The 14,965-nt window shown below is 31.9% G+C and overlaps 1 protein-coding gene across 1 annotated transcript; it reads right to left on the bottom strand.

Annotated features, from left to right (window-relative positions):
* Positions 1 to 200: 200 nt before the first annotated feature.
* LOC149513298 (uncharacterized) lies at positions 201 to 2,704 on the bottom strand. The gene is made up of 5 exons (XM_089748179.1): positions 2,373 to 2,704; positions 2,098 to 2,201; positions 1,418 to 1,938; positions 1,236 to 1,304; positions 201 to 581 (listed from the first exon to the last, which is right to left on the bottom strand). The coding sequence occupies exons 1-5, from the start codon at positions 2,702 to 2,704 to the stop codon at positions 201 to 203; spliced, it is 1,407 nt and encodes a 468-aa protein (XP_089604305.1).
* Positions 2,705 to 14,965: the final 12,261 nt, after the last annotated feature.

The following is a 14,965-nucleotide window of genomic DNA, read 5'->3' as shown; positions in this document are numbered from 1 at the left end:
TATATTTTTTAAGCAAAATATTTCTTAACAATGTCTGAATTTACAAGATTTGGTAATTCATCTCCGTCTATTTTTGTAAGGATCAGAGCTTCTCAATTGGGCGTCCATTTTTCTCTATTATCATACTAATATGGTAAAATCCTTTTCAAAATCAATTCGTCCTCACGAAAGCATCGGGGTCGTATTATTTTGTCAGGTACTCACATGATTCTTCTTTGATACATTTGTCTATAATTGAGTGTTGAGAGCCTTTTATCTTCAATAAGATTTAATTGCTCGAAACGATCCTGAACCCATTCTGTCTCATCCAATTTTGTCTTCATCAACACCTTCAGAGAAGAAATTTTTACTTCAATCGGTAGTACAGCTTTCATCCCATACACTAGTAAAAATGGGTTGGCCCCTGTAGAGGTTCGGATTGATGTTCTATAGGCAAGCAAAGCAAAATGTAACTTTTCATGCCAATCCTTATATGTGTCAGTCATTTTCCTTAATATTCTTTTAATGTTCTTATTCGTAGCTTCCACTGCACCATTCATTTTTAGGCGATATGATGCTAAATGATGATGCTTGATCTTGAACTGTGCACATAATTTTTTTATCATTTTATTGTTTAAATTGCTAGCATTATTTGAGATAATCTTTTTTGGGAGACCATACCGACATATTATTTCTCTTTTTATAAATTTACACACCATTGATTATGTAATACTAGCATACGAAGCTGCTTTCATCCATTTTGTAAAATAATCGATTACCACAAAGATAAATCGATGCCCATTTAAAGCTTTTGGGGTTATGGGTTCGATCACATCCATTTCTCACATGGAGAAAGGCCATGGTGGTGCCAAAACGTGCAGCGAGACTAGAGAAGAATGAATTTTATCTTCATAAATTTCGTATTTGTGGTACTTTTTAGCATAATTGATGTAATCATTTTCTATTGTAAACTAGTAGTAACCAATTTTCATGATCTGTTTAGCCATCGTATGCCCATTAGTATGTGCTCTAGAAATTTCTTTATGTACCTTTTCAAGTATCATTTTCGTTTCCACAGCATCGATGCACTTTAGCAAAATTTGATCTCGACTCTTTTTATATTTGATTTTTTCATCAAGCATAAAACCTACTGCTAATCTTCGAATGATCCTCTTATCATTTTTTGAAGCCTACTCTGAGTAGTTTTGACACTTGATATATTGTATAATGTCATAGTACCATGATTATCGATCTACCTCTTCTTTCACATTTGAACAGTGGATTGGTGAAACTTTCATTTGTACTCTAAAGGTTGGATTTTCATACTATTATTTAACTTAAACATTACTGTCAAAGTAACCAAGGCATCAGCAATATGGTTTTTTTCTTGAAAAACATGCTAAAATTTAGTCTTTTTAAAATGTTTCCTCAAGCCAACTATTTGCCTTTGGTATAACACTAGTTTCGAGTCCCTAGTCTCCCATTCATCTTTTAGTTGATAAATTACCAAAGCTGAATCCTCATATACTTTTAGTGTTTTAATTTTCTTTTCAATGGCCATCTGTAACCCCATGACACATGTCTCATATTCTGCGATATTATTTATGCAATTGAAATCCAACCTTACAGTACATGGGTAATAATTTTCTTCTAGGGATATTAGCACTACTCGAATGCCATGCCCCATTATATTGGATGCCCCGTCAAAAAATATTTTCCATACTTCTCTTACAGGCTCTTTATCTTCATCCTGCAAGATTGTCATCGAATCTTCATCTAAGAACTCAAACTTCATAGGTTCATAATCTTCTGTAGTTTGATTAGCAAAAAAATCAGTAATTGCACTCCCTTTTTTGAATTTTTGTGTCACATATACAATATCATATGCTGATAGCATGACCTGCCATCTCGCTAGCCTGTCTGATAAAGATGGTTTTTCAAAAATGTACTTAAGGGGATCTAATTTTGATATTAGTCACGTCATATGATAGAGCATGTATTACCTGAGTCTACGAGTAGTCCAAGCCAGGGCACAATAATTTTTTTCTATTTGGTGGTACTTGGCTTTGTACTCTATAAACTTTTTACTTAAATAGTATATAGCATGCTTTTTCTTACCATTTTCATCTTTTTGCCCCAATATACATCCCATTAATTTTTCTTGAACCGTTAGATATAAAATCAATGGTCTTCCTGCAACTGGTGGAACCAACACTGGTGGGCTTATCAAATACTCTTTAATCTTGTCAAATGCATTTTGGCATTCTTCATCCCATTCACCAGGATTATTTTTATGAAGCAACCTGAAGATTGGATCACATTTCGAGGTAAGTTGGGATATGAAACGAGAAATATAATTCAATCGCTCCAAAAAGCCTCTCACATTCCTTTACGTGCGTGGTGCTGACAATTCTTGAATGGTTTGAATTTTATCAGGGTCTACTTTTATACCTCTTTCATTGACTATAAATCCTAAAAATCTTTTAAATTTAATAGCAAATGTGCATTTGGCTGGATTCAACTTGAGTCGATATCTTCGTAATCTTTCAAAAAGCTTTCTGAGATTAACAACATGGTCTTTCCCTTCTTGAGACTTAGCTATCATATTATTAACATATACCTTTATCTCTTTATACAATATATCATGAAAGAGAGTGACCGTCGTCCTTTGACATGTGGCACTAGCATTCTTTAACCCAAAAGGTATAACTTTGTAGCAAAACATGCCCTACATTGTCACAAATATAATTTTCTCCATATCTTCACGAGCCATTTTGATTTGATTGTAGCTAGAGAATCCATCCATTAATGAAAAAGTGGAGTGCTTAGCAGTGTTATTCATAATGGTATCAATACGTGGAAATGAAAAATTATCTTTTAGGCTAGTCCTATTTAAATCTTGGTAGTCCACACACATTTTAACTTTTTCATCTTTTTTGGGAACTGAGACTATATTGGCTACCCATTCAGGGTACTTGGCTACTTTTAAGAAACCAGTGTCAAATTATTTTTTTTTTATTTTTAATAATATTTTTGGCTTCATGCGTCTCAACTTTTGCTATGCTGGTTGGCATTCTGGTTTTAAAGGTAACCTATGCTCAACCACCTTTATGCTAAGTCCTGGTATATCCTGATAAGACCATATAAATACATCCATGTACTATTGCAGTAGATTCACCAACTTTTACTTCTCAATTGATGATAGTGAATTATCGATCCTAACTTATTTCTTATTGTCACCATCTCTCAAATTTAATGGGTTGGTTGATTCCTGGTGGGGTTCTATAAGTTTATTTTCTTGTTCCATCCATTTCAACAGATCATGTGGTAAATCATAGTCTTATGAATCAACATCGTTATCAAGCTCGCTAATGTGAGTCAAATTTTTAAAATCAAATCCGGTGTTATTACCTTGTTCATCTATAATATTCATTATTAGAAAACCTAAAAATGGGTATAATCACAAAGAAATATATATTGATCTTGGCAAGGGCAAAAAGAATGGTAATGAAAGAAAAAAAAATGAAAAATAGAGAACATGGTATAAGTGAAATGCATTGCATTCATCATTTTATTAAGACAATGAAAATAAGCCTATACACTTAACCTCCGTATGCTATTGGGCAAAAGCAATTGGAATGTTCGAGTTAAAAGGTTCAAGGATAACAAAAATGATATACCATTCTTCGAGTCTTCTAAAAAAAAAAAAGATTTTTTCATCTTGCATGACTCCTTCATCTGCTTTTACTTGAAATCGTAAGAAATCTTCCTCTAATCTCATTACCAGTTTCCTTTGTTCAACTCCTGTTGACCTAGGATAGACATGCCCGACTAAATGAAAGGTTTTATATAAATAAGGGAACACCATTTTTTCATTAATTAAATTTTACCCTTTGAGGCGTGTCATTCTCTTTTCTTTTTTCTCTAGCATTACATTCTTTTTATCAATAGTCGTAGGCTTATAGCCTAACCCTCATCTTTCTTTATTTTCAATCGAGCATGGTGCTCTTATGATTTTTTGTAGAGCTTTCCTTAAGCCTTACCCGAGTTACCATGCCAGCAGTCTGTTTGATCATCATATTCTTAGCTTTTGACAATTGAAGGATCGGTATTCTTGACCCTTTTCTTATGTAAATAGCATTTACTACTTTAAAAGCTCTGAAAGAACATTCAATCACTTTTTCTTCTACCTCAACGTAGGAAGTTGTTAAGGTCTTTGTTATAATAAATCCTCCTTACCATCCACACAGACTTGTTTTTCTTTCATGATGAATTTTACCTTCTGATGTAGAGATAAAGGTACAATTTTGGTCTTGTGAATCCAAGGTCTTCCAAGTAGACAAATATGCAAGAGTTTTATCCATTACTTGAAATATGACATTAAAGGTACAAGAATCGATCTGTAATAGGATTTTTATATCACCAATTACCTCTTTTTGTGCCCCGTCAAACGCTCTTACAATCATATAGCTATTTCATATGTGAGAAAGATCCACTGGAAGCTTTGATAATATTGTCAAAAGCATAACATTAATAGATGATCCATTGTCAATCAACACTTTGACCATAGTGTGAGACTTGCACTTGACAGTAACATGTAAAGCCTTAACATTACCACGTCTTTTCGGAGGTATTTCATCATCATTAAAGGTGGTAAAATTTGGAGCTATAATATTCTCAACCATGTGATCTACCTTCTCAATAGAAATGTTATACTCGACATAAGCTTGGTTGAGCACTTTCAGTAAAGTATTCCTATGCGGCTCATAATTTAATAGTAACGATAGTAAGGAAATACGAGCTGACAGTTTATTTAGCTAGTCAATCACATTGTACTCACTGTGTTTGTTGATCTTTAAAAATTTACAAGCTTTTTTTTTTTACACCGATTTGTTAACTTGCACTTCTTAGCTTACCATCGATTGAGAATCTCAGTTTTTCCTTGTGTCTTCTTCTGCTACTTTATCTTTTCCTTTTTTGACCTTTTCTGACATTTTATGAGTGTAAATTCGATCACTTCGAGTCATTCTTTCTATTTCTACTATGTTGACGATATTCTTCGTACTTAGATTATTTGAAGTCATATCAAACCCTCGCATCACTATATCATAATCATATCTCCATGAGACTGCTTTGTCGATCTGATAAGAGAATGAACTAGAGACATAAATGGTAATTGGTGTCATAGAAGAGGAGATGATTTTCTCAGTTAGGGGCTCTGGTTTCTCATCATAGTAGATAGTGAGAGGTTTGAGGATAAAAAACTTACCAAGATACTCGTCACTTACTGTATTCACACTATTTTCATCACATTCATCATAGAACTCAATGATGGCTTCATCCATTAAGCTCTGTAATGTTCGCTTAAAGACCTCACAACTTTGGATCGAATGTCCAATTATTTTCTCATGGTATTTACAGAAATAGTCAAGGTCTTCATGACTTTCGTTATCTAAAAATAATGGTTGAATCATACCTGTCTCATACAAACATTTGTATACCCGTTCAAAAGGGGTATTCACTTCATCCGTGCATCTTTTGATCTTCTCATATTTTTTCTTACCCACTATATTGATTTTCCCTTCGGTGTGATCAGGTAAAGGGTTTCCACTGATATTTGGCTTGAATTTGATATCAAAAGATAAAAGCCCATCATTTATCAAACATTGCACCTTGTGTTAAAGTGCTGTACAATTTTTAGTAGGGTGTCCTGTAATCCTGTAATGATAATCGCACTTGGCATTAGGGTCATACCAACTCGAGTAAGGTGGTTTTAACAGGTTTGCATAAGTAGGAGTGACAAGGTGGCCTCTCATTAACTGAGGGTATAAATCGGTGTAAGACATGGAAATTGAGTCAAAATGAGGTCTTTTTCGATTGTTATTAGTTTATTAGTTTCTTTGATTGCTGTTTGGATAGGTTGGTCGGGTAAATGGTCGAGCTAGAGGTACAGAGGTGTAATTGGATGATTGAGAGCTAAAGCTTAGTCTAGATAACGATTATTGAGGTGTTTGGTAATGATATGGTTGTTGAAAAATTTGGTTTGTGGTAGGGTAGTAAGGGGGTATGGATTATATGAGACAAAAAGATGGTGTGAAAGATTTTTGTGAGTGACAGTATATGTCTCATACTCTTTCTTCTTTAAAGTTACTGTCTTCTTTTTGGGCCCTTTAATTTTATCACTTTTGATAGTGTTCTCTATCATCTTTTCTAAGATTATTATGTCAGAGAAGTTTTTCATGGCATTCCCCACCAATCTGTCATAATACGGGGCCTTCAGTGTATTGATAAATAGTACAGTTATCTCTTTTTCAGTCAGTGACGGTTAAACCTGGATCACTGTATCTCTCCATCGATGTGCATATTCTTTAAAGATTTTCATCGATTTCTTCTTCATATTTTGTAATGACAGCTTATCAGGCGCTGTATCTAAGACATGCTTATATTGAGTAAGAAAAATTTTGGTTAAGTTTTTTTACGAACGGATCTTGCTTCGATATAACTGCATATATCATTTAGTTATTGAACCAGTTAAACTATCTTAGAAACAGTGTATCAATAATTGTCGTTATGGGTATGACCCGTCATTTTTCTACAAAACATGGTAATATGAGTAGAAGGACACTTTGTTCCATAATATTTCTCTAAATCTGAGATCTTGAATTTTGGTGAGATAATCAAGTCAGGCACTAGGCTGAGCTCATTGGCATCAATAACCCCATAAATGTCACTACCTTCAACCGCTTTGAGTCTCTCTTCAAGTTGGTCATACTTGTTTCAAATTTTTAAATTTATAATAGATTCTGACATTTCGTGAGACTTTTTTTATTCAACAGGGTCATCAAGATTCGATACCATGATGGGATCGATTGGGATGAGTCTCGAATTAGTATTCAAGTGGGTCAATTGTTGACTTGCAGAATGATTGACATAGGGTTATGGCTGTGCACTTGCTGGTTGTATGTATATACCTCGAATAACTTGAACCTGAACCTAAGGCAGAGTGAATCCCGGAGGGTATAATGGCTCTTTCATATTAACCTCATCTCTTGTCCTTGACGTGCCAGCGACTCCTTTTCCTTTCATTGAATCAAGCAACAGTTATCTTAATTCAGCCATTTATGCTTCGATGATTTATTGTATTTTCATCACTCTTTTTCGTATCTTCTCCTGTGCCCTTTCGACCTTTTCAAATCTAGTTGTATTTTCTTCTTCCATAGCTTGAGTATGAGAACGAGTATTATATCTATGCAAAATTAACGAATTTTGATTCTTCGACTTTGCTATCCTTGAACCTTAGTTTATTAACCATGAATTAGATCGCATGATATAATGTCGTTGATATTGTTGTTAGTATTAAAATGCATGCATGAAATGAATGAAAAGCAAATTGGGGTACTATCTTAGATCGATCGAAACAAAAAAAAATTTCATTAACCATGAAAGTCTTTATACATCATCCAATCATCCTTGCATCAAAACCATAAAAACATTTGATTTGAGCATATTGCTCCCTAACTTTATATAAAAAGTTCAATAATCTTTGACTATGGCCTTGGGTTGGTATAATCTTTCGTTCCAGTGCTTCTGTCTTTTCAACCATGTTGCTTGCCTTTCGAACAGCCTTTTAAATTTGAGCAGCCAAATGTTTGATGTACTGCTACCTCCCTAAACTTTTTGCTTTCCACATCTCTCGAGCATCTACCTTCATATTGCAAGTGCGAGCCCAATAATCCTCTCTCTTTTACCATTAAGCCAAAATCTTATCTATGTGACTCTGATTGCTTGTCAGTTGAAGCTCTAAACTCATTAATTTATGCTCTAGAGCTTTTTTCTCACTTTGCAAATCAGAGTTCCTATTCTATTCCTTTCTTAGTTCAGCTTTCAGTTTTTCACTTTCTCTTTGGTACCTTACTACTTTTTCAGAAACTCTTAAAAGTTTTTTTTTCCATTCATGTTATTTTTTGGTGAGTGTGGAGATTATTTTTTTGTTCTCTCGAGCTCTGTTCTTCCAATATTCCATAATATCTCGTTGTTCTTCCACATCCTTCTTGGATCCCTTCAAAAGTCTACTATCAACCTCAATTTCTTATTTTTTTGATGCAAATTTTATAGATCCTCTTTCAATACTTTTCATTTTTTAGTCAACTTCTGTACCGCATCATCTCTTATCATCAAATCATATCTCAGTTGGTTAACCTGATCCGTTTAGCCATATTTTCTTTTTTTAACCTTTTTTTTAATTTCAAACTCTCTTGAACGATCTCAAAAGTCGATAATATCGGTATTGAAATAGGAGCTGACAACTTTTTTGAAACATCGACTGGTAGAGGCTTAATTTTGTTAATCCTTTTCATCTTTCACGTAAGGTAATCTTCTGCAACATTATCTGTGAATCTAGCCGGACTCATTTGGTTGACCTACTTTTATGCTTTGATGATTTCACGAACCCTTTTTACATAATCGGATGTTCTATAATCAAACTTGAGTGAATCGAGCCTATGAGTCATAAGGATGAACTACCGTGAGTCATATTATCTTTGAACCATAAAGGGGTACATAACTCACTGCCTCCCATATTTCTAACAAAGGTACCCATAACTCATCTCCATAACTATACAAGATGGCCATCGGAAGCATCCATGGTGCTCTTCATATTACATCCTCGTTAGTAAGCTTCAGAAAGAATGCCAACCATTGACTTTTTGTCTAATTTTTCCTCCATTCTTTAGCAACAAAATCTTTGATAGGGACGAAATGAATGGAGAATGACTGAAATGATGTATTTTCTTTTTCTCAAAAGTGGCTCCTAAGCCAAACGAAGAGCAATTATGCACACCCTGTAAATCGTCATTCACCCTTTCTTCGATAAAAATTAAGTGATCTAATAGTCTCTGTCAAAATAATTGATGAATATTTATACCTTTATCTAATTGCTCAAAGAAATCAATCACTGATACTTCTATATGTCCTAACACCTTAGGGAATATCATCAATCCATACACGGTCAAAGCAAACACATCCAACTCCTGATCAATATCAATATACTTTTTTATGTACTCGAGCAGAAATACTGATGGAATGGTCTCAACCTCGTTCTTTTTCTTCTTGTGTTTATTTATCTCTTCAACCCCTACTTGCATATCTTGGCTAACTTCTTTTTATATCCAATAGTCTTATACTCCTTCTAATAGATCTTATCTTGATCGGTAGACTCTATCTGGAGTAAAAAAGAATATTTTTTAATCGTGGGGACCAAGTCTTCTTGGTTGAATACAAAGCATCGATAAGATGGATCCCAAAATTGTATTACGACTCTCATCAGCTGTTCATCAACCTTCACTGACATAAGCAGTGCCACATCTTCGTATTTCTTGAAAAAAGATTCTTTTCTCTCTGTTTCTCATTGTTTCCAAATAGCTTCCAATTCTGATATATCATTCTGACTGAGATTCATATGTATTGATTGTGGCAGCATCGATATGTGATCATCTACTAAGCAATCTCTTTTTTTTCTCTTGAGTACTTTCTGAATGGCTTTTGACCTTTAAGCAGCTCTTACGCACAGATGACATCATTTAGGTTTTTTGAAAGTTTTTCTTGCCAAAGATTGATCCAAAACAATACCTTCTATGAATATGGTACCTATATGATGCATGCAACAAAATCGAAGACAGTAAAACAAATCAATAATGTAAATAAAAAAAAATAAAAATAAGTAAATGAATGAACAAGTATAACATACGTCATAACAGAATATACACAGTGTCTTAATTTAGGTAATTTTTTTATAAAAGGGACAGTATGGCTCTATCCTAAAGTTAGACCTTACAGCTCACTATATGTCGGGTTAAGATTTATGTGTCTAAAGGTTCTCAAACTATTCCTCACATCATCGTCCATTATAGACTAGTAAGGCTCTCCGATTCTCAACCATTACAGGCTACTAACGGAATGAGTTCAATCTAAGTGAAAATGTTTCGTTAGCAAATGTGAAGGTTATCACCTCACGAGAGCGTAGCTACTTCACTTCCTCTTAAAAGGGATAGAGCCCGAGTCTAGAGCTCATGCATGAATATGCAAAGTGTGTGCAAAATAATACCATAAACTCAAAATTAAAATAAAATAACAACATACAATTTATCTTATTCATTAACATATATATTTTTGAAGAATCAAAATAAAAGAGATTAAATGAAATGTCAAATAAAACCAATTAAATCCAACAATTCTTAATAGTGTACAATTAAAAGTTTTGGCTTAACTCTCGAATTCAGTCTTTTATCTCCAGTAGAGTCGTTAAGCTGTCGTAACGATTTTGAAAACGTCAGACGTAAGTAAGTTTTAAAATCAAAATAAATGAGGGGAGTCGCTACCAATCTTTGTTAGGGTATGATTGGCCACCCAAAAGTTTATTTTTTTAATAAAACTATAAAAATGAGTTTAAAGTTTATCAAAAAGATAAATTTTTATCTATGAAAAATCAAGTTGGATCCAGGAGTCGGTTACGTGTGGGAAAGGATTAACACCCCCACAACATCCATAAATTGGTACAATTTAATTACGTGCTATTTTCGGTGTTGGATAAAAATGGTTTTAATTTGAAATTTAACACTAATTCCCTTTATTTGGAAAAATAAAATTTTGCTAAAATTTTTATTTAGAAATATTGAGAAAATATTTAAGTTAAAGAATTATCTTAAAATTTTTCAACATCTAGGTAGAATTTAAAATAACTCTTTTCGCTTAAGATTTAACACAATAATTCTTAAAATGAAATAACAATCTTTATAGAAAATAATTGTTAATGACTCTGCAACATCTAGGCAGAGTACCAAGAATTATTTCTTTCGAAATGTTATTTTTATTTTATTTTATAATATCACAAAATTTTTTTTTAAAAAGTATTATTCTTTTTTTATTATAAAATATTTTATTATTAAATAGTAAATTAAAGAGAGAATAATGCAGACAATTATCGATGATAACATGCTAACGTATGTATGCTAATGAATGTCATGTAAAATGAAATGCGATTTAAAAGTTAGGTTCTTAAGTATAATGAGACTACCCCGACTCTTTAACATTTAGATAGAGCTTAGGTGCGACTGTTTAGATTAATAAATAAAAAAGTATAAATAAATATTTATCATGCATAAATATAAAAACTTAAAATAACAAAAATAATAATATAAAAAAAATTAAAAAAATTAAAAAAATTTTTTTTTACCTAAATTGGACTAGTCAACGGTCTGGTCAACGTGGTTTGGGCCGATCTGACCGGTTCGACTGTTCAATCAGCGGTTTGGGCGATCCAATGGTTCAGACTGGTTCACTAGCAGTTCGTTTGAACCGGTTCAAGGCTGACTGAAGTGGGTAGTTGAATCGGATTATACGGATCTCAGGTTGGGTTCGGTCCACGAATGGATCCTTTGCGCTTGAAACGTCATCGTTTTAGTCCTATGCTCAAAACGACGTCGTTTTGCCCCTATGTTTTCTATAAAAATCAGATTTTTTTCTCAGTTCATTTTACCATTTCGCAAAAAAAAAATTCAGTGCTTTGGGTTTTCTCTAGCTCCACCGAAATTCGACGCCATGCGCTACGCTTGCCGTCATATGAGTCACCGTCGACTGTGGTTGTCGGTGATCGAAAAGGTGTTAGGAAGTCACCTGAAATTTCTCTCGACGCCCTCTTTTCAGATCTGGCTCTTTTTTCACTTGAAACAGCCCCGATTGTAGTAGATCGAGCTTGAAGTTTTTTGCCTTTTTTTTTCTTGAGACTAAAATTGATATGTTTTCTTTGTTTTTGCAGGGAGCTCGACGCTGAGGTTCTTCCCTACGGAGATGACTGTTTGTCTTTATTTTTTTGTTTCTGTTTTTGTGTTTCTGTTTGGGTATGGGTTTGGTAAGGGTTGAGGCTCAGATTGGGGTGCTAGTATGGAGACTGAGCTTGTTGAAAGAGGGGCTAGGCAATGATGAAGGGTAAGCTCTTCGTGTGTCCGAGAGAGAGGTTGAAGGGGAAGAGGTTGGGGGTTTTAAAGAGCTTCAAATAGGGGGATAGATGGTGGTCGTAGGTGTGGTAAGGTGACTGTTTGGCATGGTGGCTAGACAGAGGGCTGATCAGGGGTTGGACAGGGGCGACAACGGTGCTATACCAGCCTTATGGTTTCTGTCTCATTTTTTGTTTTTCTTTTTTAAAAAAATTATTATATATGTATTTTTAAATATATTATTATTATTATTATTATTATTGAAAATATTAATATTAACCTGAAATGAGAATAATAGACCCGAACAAAATTGATGTCTACATACAATATTGTCACAATAAATTAGTTCCTCAAATTGGGCTTTTTGAACTGTTTTGCACTTCCAAACAAAATCAAGTAAAAGCAAACCTATCTTATTATGATTTATATATTTCGAGGAAGGGTCTGTTTTGAACTCGCTTTTAAGCAGAGAATATATGCATACTTATCATTTTGAATCACACACTTAAGGTAATTTATGTATTTGAATTATATAAAATATTAAAAAATATATATTTGTATCATATTTTATACGAAAATTACATATCATAATTCATATTAATACGAAAATATGAAATATATTTTTTTAATTTTGTTAAATTTATATAAAGTTATTGTTAAAATTTTAAATCGTGTTACCTTTATTTTTTTTAATTGTATTTGAATCATATCACCTTATCATATTTTACATTAGAAGGCTTACTCATATAACTTACTATAATTTTTTAGTTATAAACAAAATTAGTACCATAGTAATTATATGTATAGTACTAAATTAACACTTAATTATACATATTATGTATATGATGAGAAATAATTAGATATATTATGAATAAAATTTTTTAATTTTACAAATGAAATTAATAAAATAATATATATTTTATTTTTTTAATTAAAATTTTTAAATATATATTAAAGAGTATATATTATCCCGTTAACTCCGTCCGTGAAATTAAAAAATTTTATTGATAGTGTCTTTGATAGGTTCTTATAGTTTCTCAATTAACATATATTAAAAACAATCAAGAAGTGGTTTCTGCTTTTTGTCAATGACAGTTGATCAAAATTTACTAAGAAAGAAAAGAAGTCACCAAGCCTACTATCAATTTCTAGGAAGTAGCCTAACACATCCAAGAAAATTGAAAATTAGCCAAAGTTAATGTACTTGCAAATCCTTCATGGTTGTTCTTGAACTGTCATCAATTTGCAAATGATGCCAAGGTTCACTGCAACACAACTCTCTAACCCCAATCCCCATCTCTTGGACATAGGAAATTAATATTAAAAAATATCAATGAAAAATGTACCAATGTAATATTTAATATTTTAATCATAGGACCAATTAATAAAACCAAGTTAAATCCTTCATGGGTTGGTCTTGAACTGTCACACATGTGGCAGGTGTCATAGCTCCTTCAAATGTTAAAATATTTATTAAAACCCTAGTCAAACAATTGTGTGGTTAACTTGAAGATTAATTCAGTTCGTTGATATAATACATTTGAATTTAAATTTTAGTATATATATTTTTTATTTCATATTTACATATTAACATAAATATGATATAATATTTTTTATATTTTATATACATGAATTTAATATAAAATAAATATTTTTTATAAAAAAATTACATGATTAATTATTCTATATAATTTAAAATAATAAATTTAAATAATCCCACAGGCAGACAAATAAATAAAAAGATTAATTAACCGACTATTTTCAGTAGTGAACTAAAAAAATAATAAGTGTAATGATTAGCGAAGAAGAAATAGTATTATATATGGTTTAAGATACAACTATAGCGAAAACTAGATAAAAATATATAATAATTAAGAGCCAAACCGATGAGACAGTTCAATATTAGCTAATTAAAACAGTTAAGATTCTGAGCGCACTTTGCTTGGGATTAGAGATGACAGCCAACATACATAAATTAAACTTATGTCTAGTGGGATTCTTCTTATTTGCATGAAAAGAAATCGATTTGCCCTGGAATCTTGGAATCTATCCTAAATAATTTTTGGATATATAGAACAAATCTTTAAATAAATAAATAAATGAATATATATATGTTATTTTAGTGTGAGAATTGAGTATGTATGTTATATATATTTTTAAGGGTTTTTGTCAAAATTATTGTCTAATAAAATATCAAGGGATTAAAGGCAAATTTGTCATCATATTTTATTTCAATATTTAAATTTTATCACTCTACTTTTGTTTGAATAAATTTTAATTTTTTTAATTGAATTTTGGCACAATTTTAATTTTAAGAGACAAAATTTCAGTTTTGAGTCTTATCTATGGACCCATTGTGAGTATTAATCTTTAAAATACAATCATTATATGACATTTTTTTTAATTTAAAAAAAATGAATAATTTATTTAACTCAAAATTTAAAAACCAAAATAAAAAAAAATTAATGCATTATATATGACAATGTTTATAGATAAACATCTATTTAAGTATAACGACTATTTTTGCTATAGATAAAATTTTTCATAAAATTTAATAGAAACCAACTAATTGCTCATTAATCTTGAATTTTTTTTCCTAAACAATTGAGATATGTAAAATATAGCATAGTTTGGCCAAAAAAAAGTATAGCATAAGGTTTTTTTTTTTTTTTTTTTTTATAGAACTTATCAAATACACAAAACTGATTTGAAGTGAAGCTATATCTATTCATAGAATTTTGTAAAATGTGATGAAATGAAGCTAGCTACTATCATTTAAAGATCAAACCTTATGATTGAGACTTAGAAAAAAAAATAATAAAAGAAAAAGAGAGAAGAGAATTGATGTGGACTTGTCGTTCAATTCAATGGACTTGAAGCTCAAAAGCACCACCTTACGATTAATACCCTTCCCGTCAATGTCAAAATTGTAAAATAAATAAAAATACCCCAAAATTTCCATATTCATGCACCCAAAATCCCTATAAATAACTCTC

Source organism: Durio zibethinus, chromosome 19 (genome assembly GCF_047325235.1).
Source record: "Durio zibethinus cultivar Kanyao isolate XHJ-2024 chromosome 19, ASM4732523v1, whole genome shotgun sequence".
Taxonomy (NCBI): domain Eukaryota; kingdom Viridiplantae; phylum Streptophyta; class Magnoliopsida; order Malvales; family Malvaceae; genus Durio; species Durio zibethinus.
This window is presented reverse-complemented; position numbering and strand designations above follow the sequence as displayed.

Excerpts from the sequence above, each read along its gene's own strand:
- LOC149513298 (XM_089748179.1), bottom strand. The coding sequence starts at position 2,704 with ATGTTTTGCTACAAAGTTATACCTTTTGGGTTAAAGAATGCTAGTGCC. Across the intron at positions 2,202-2,372 it reads GAATTGTCAGCACCACGCAC|CCCACCAGTGTTGGTTCCAC; the intron begins GTAAAGGAATGT and ends GTATTTGATAAG. Across the intron at positions 582-1,235 it reads GTTCAAATGTGAAAGAAGAG|TTCAAGATCAAGCATCATCA; the intron begins GTAGATCGATAA and ends TTATGTGCACAG.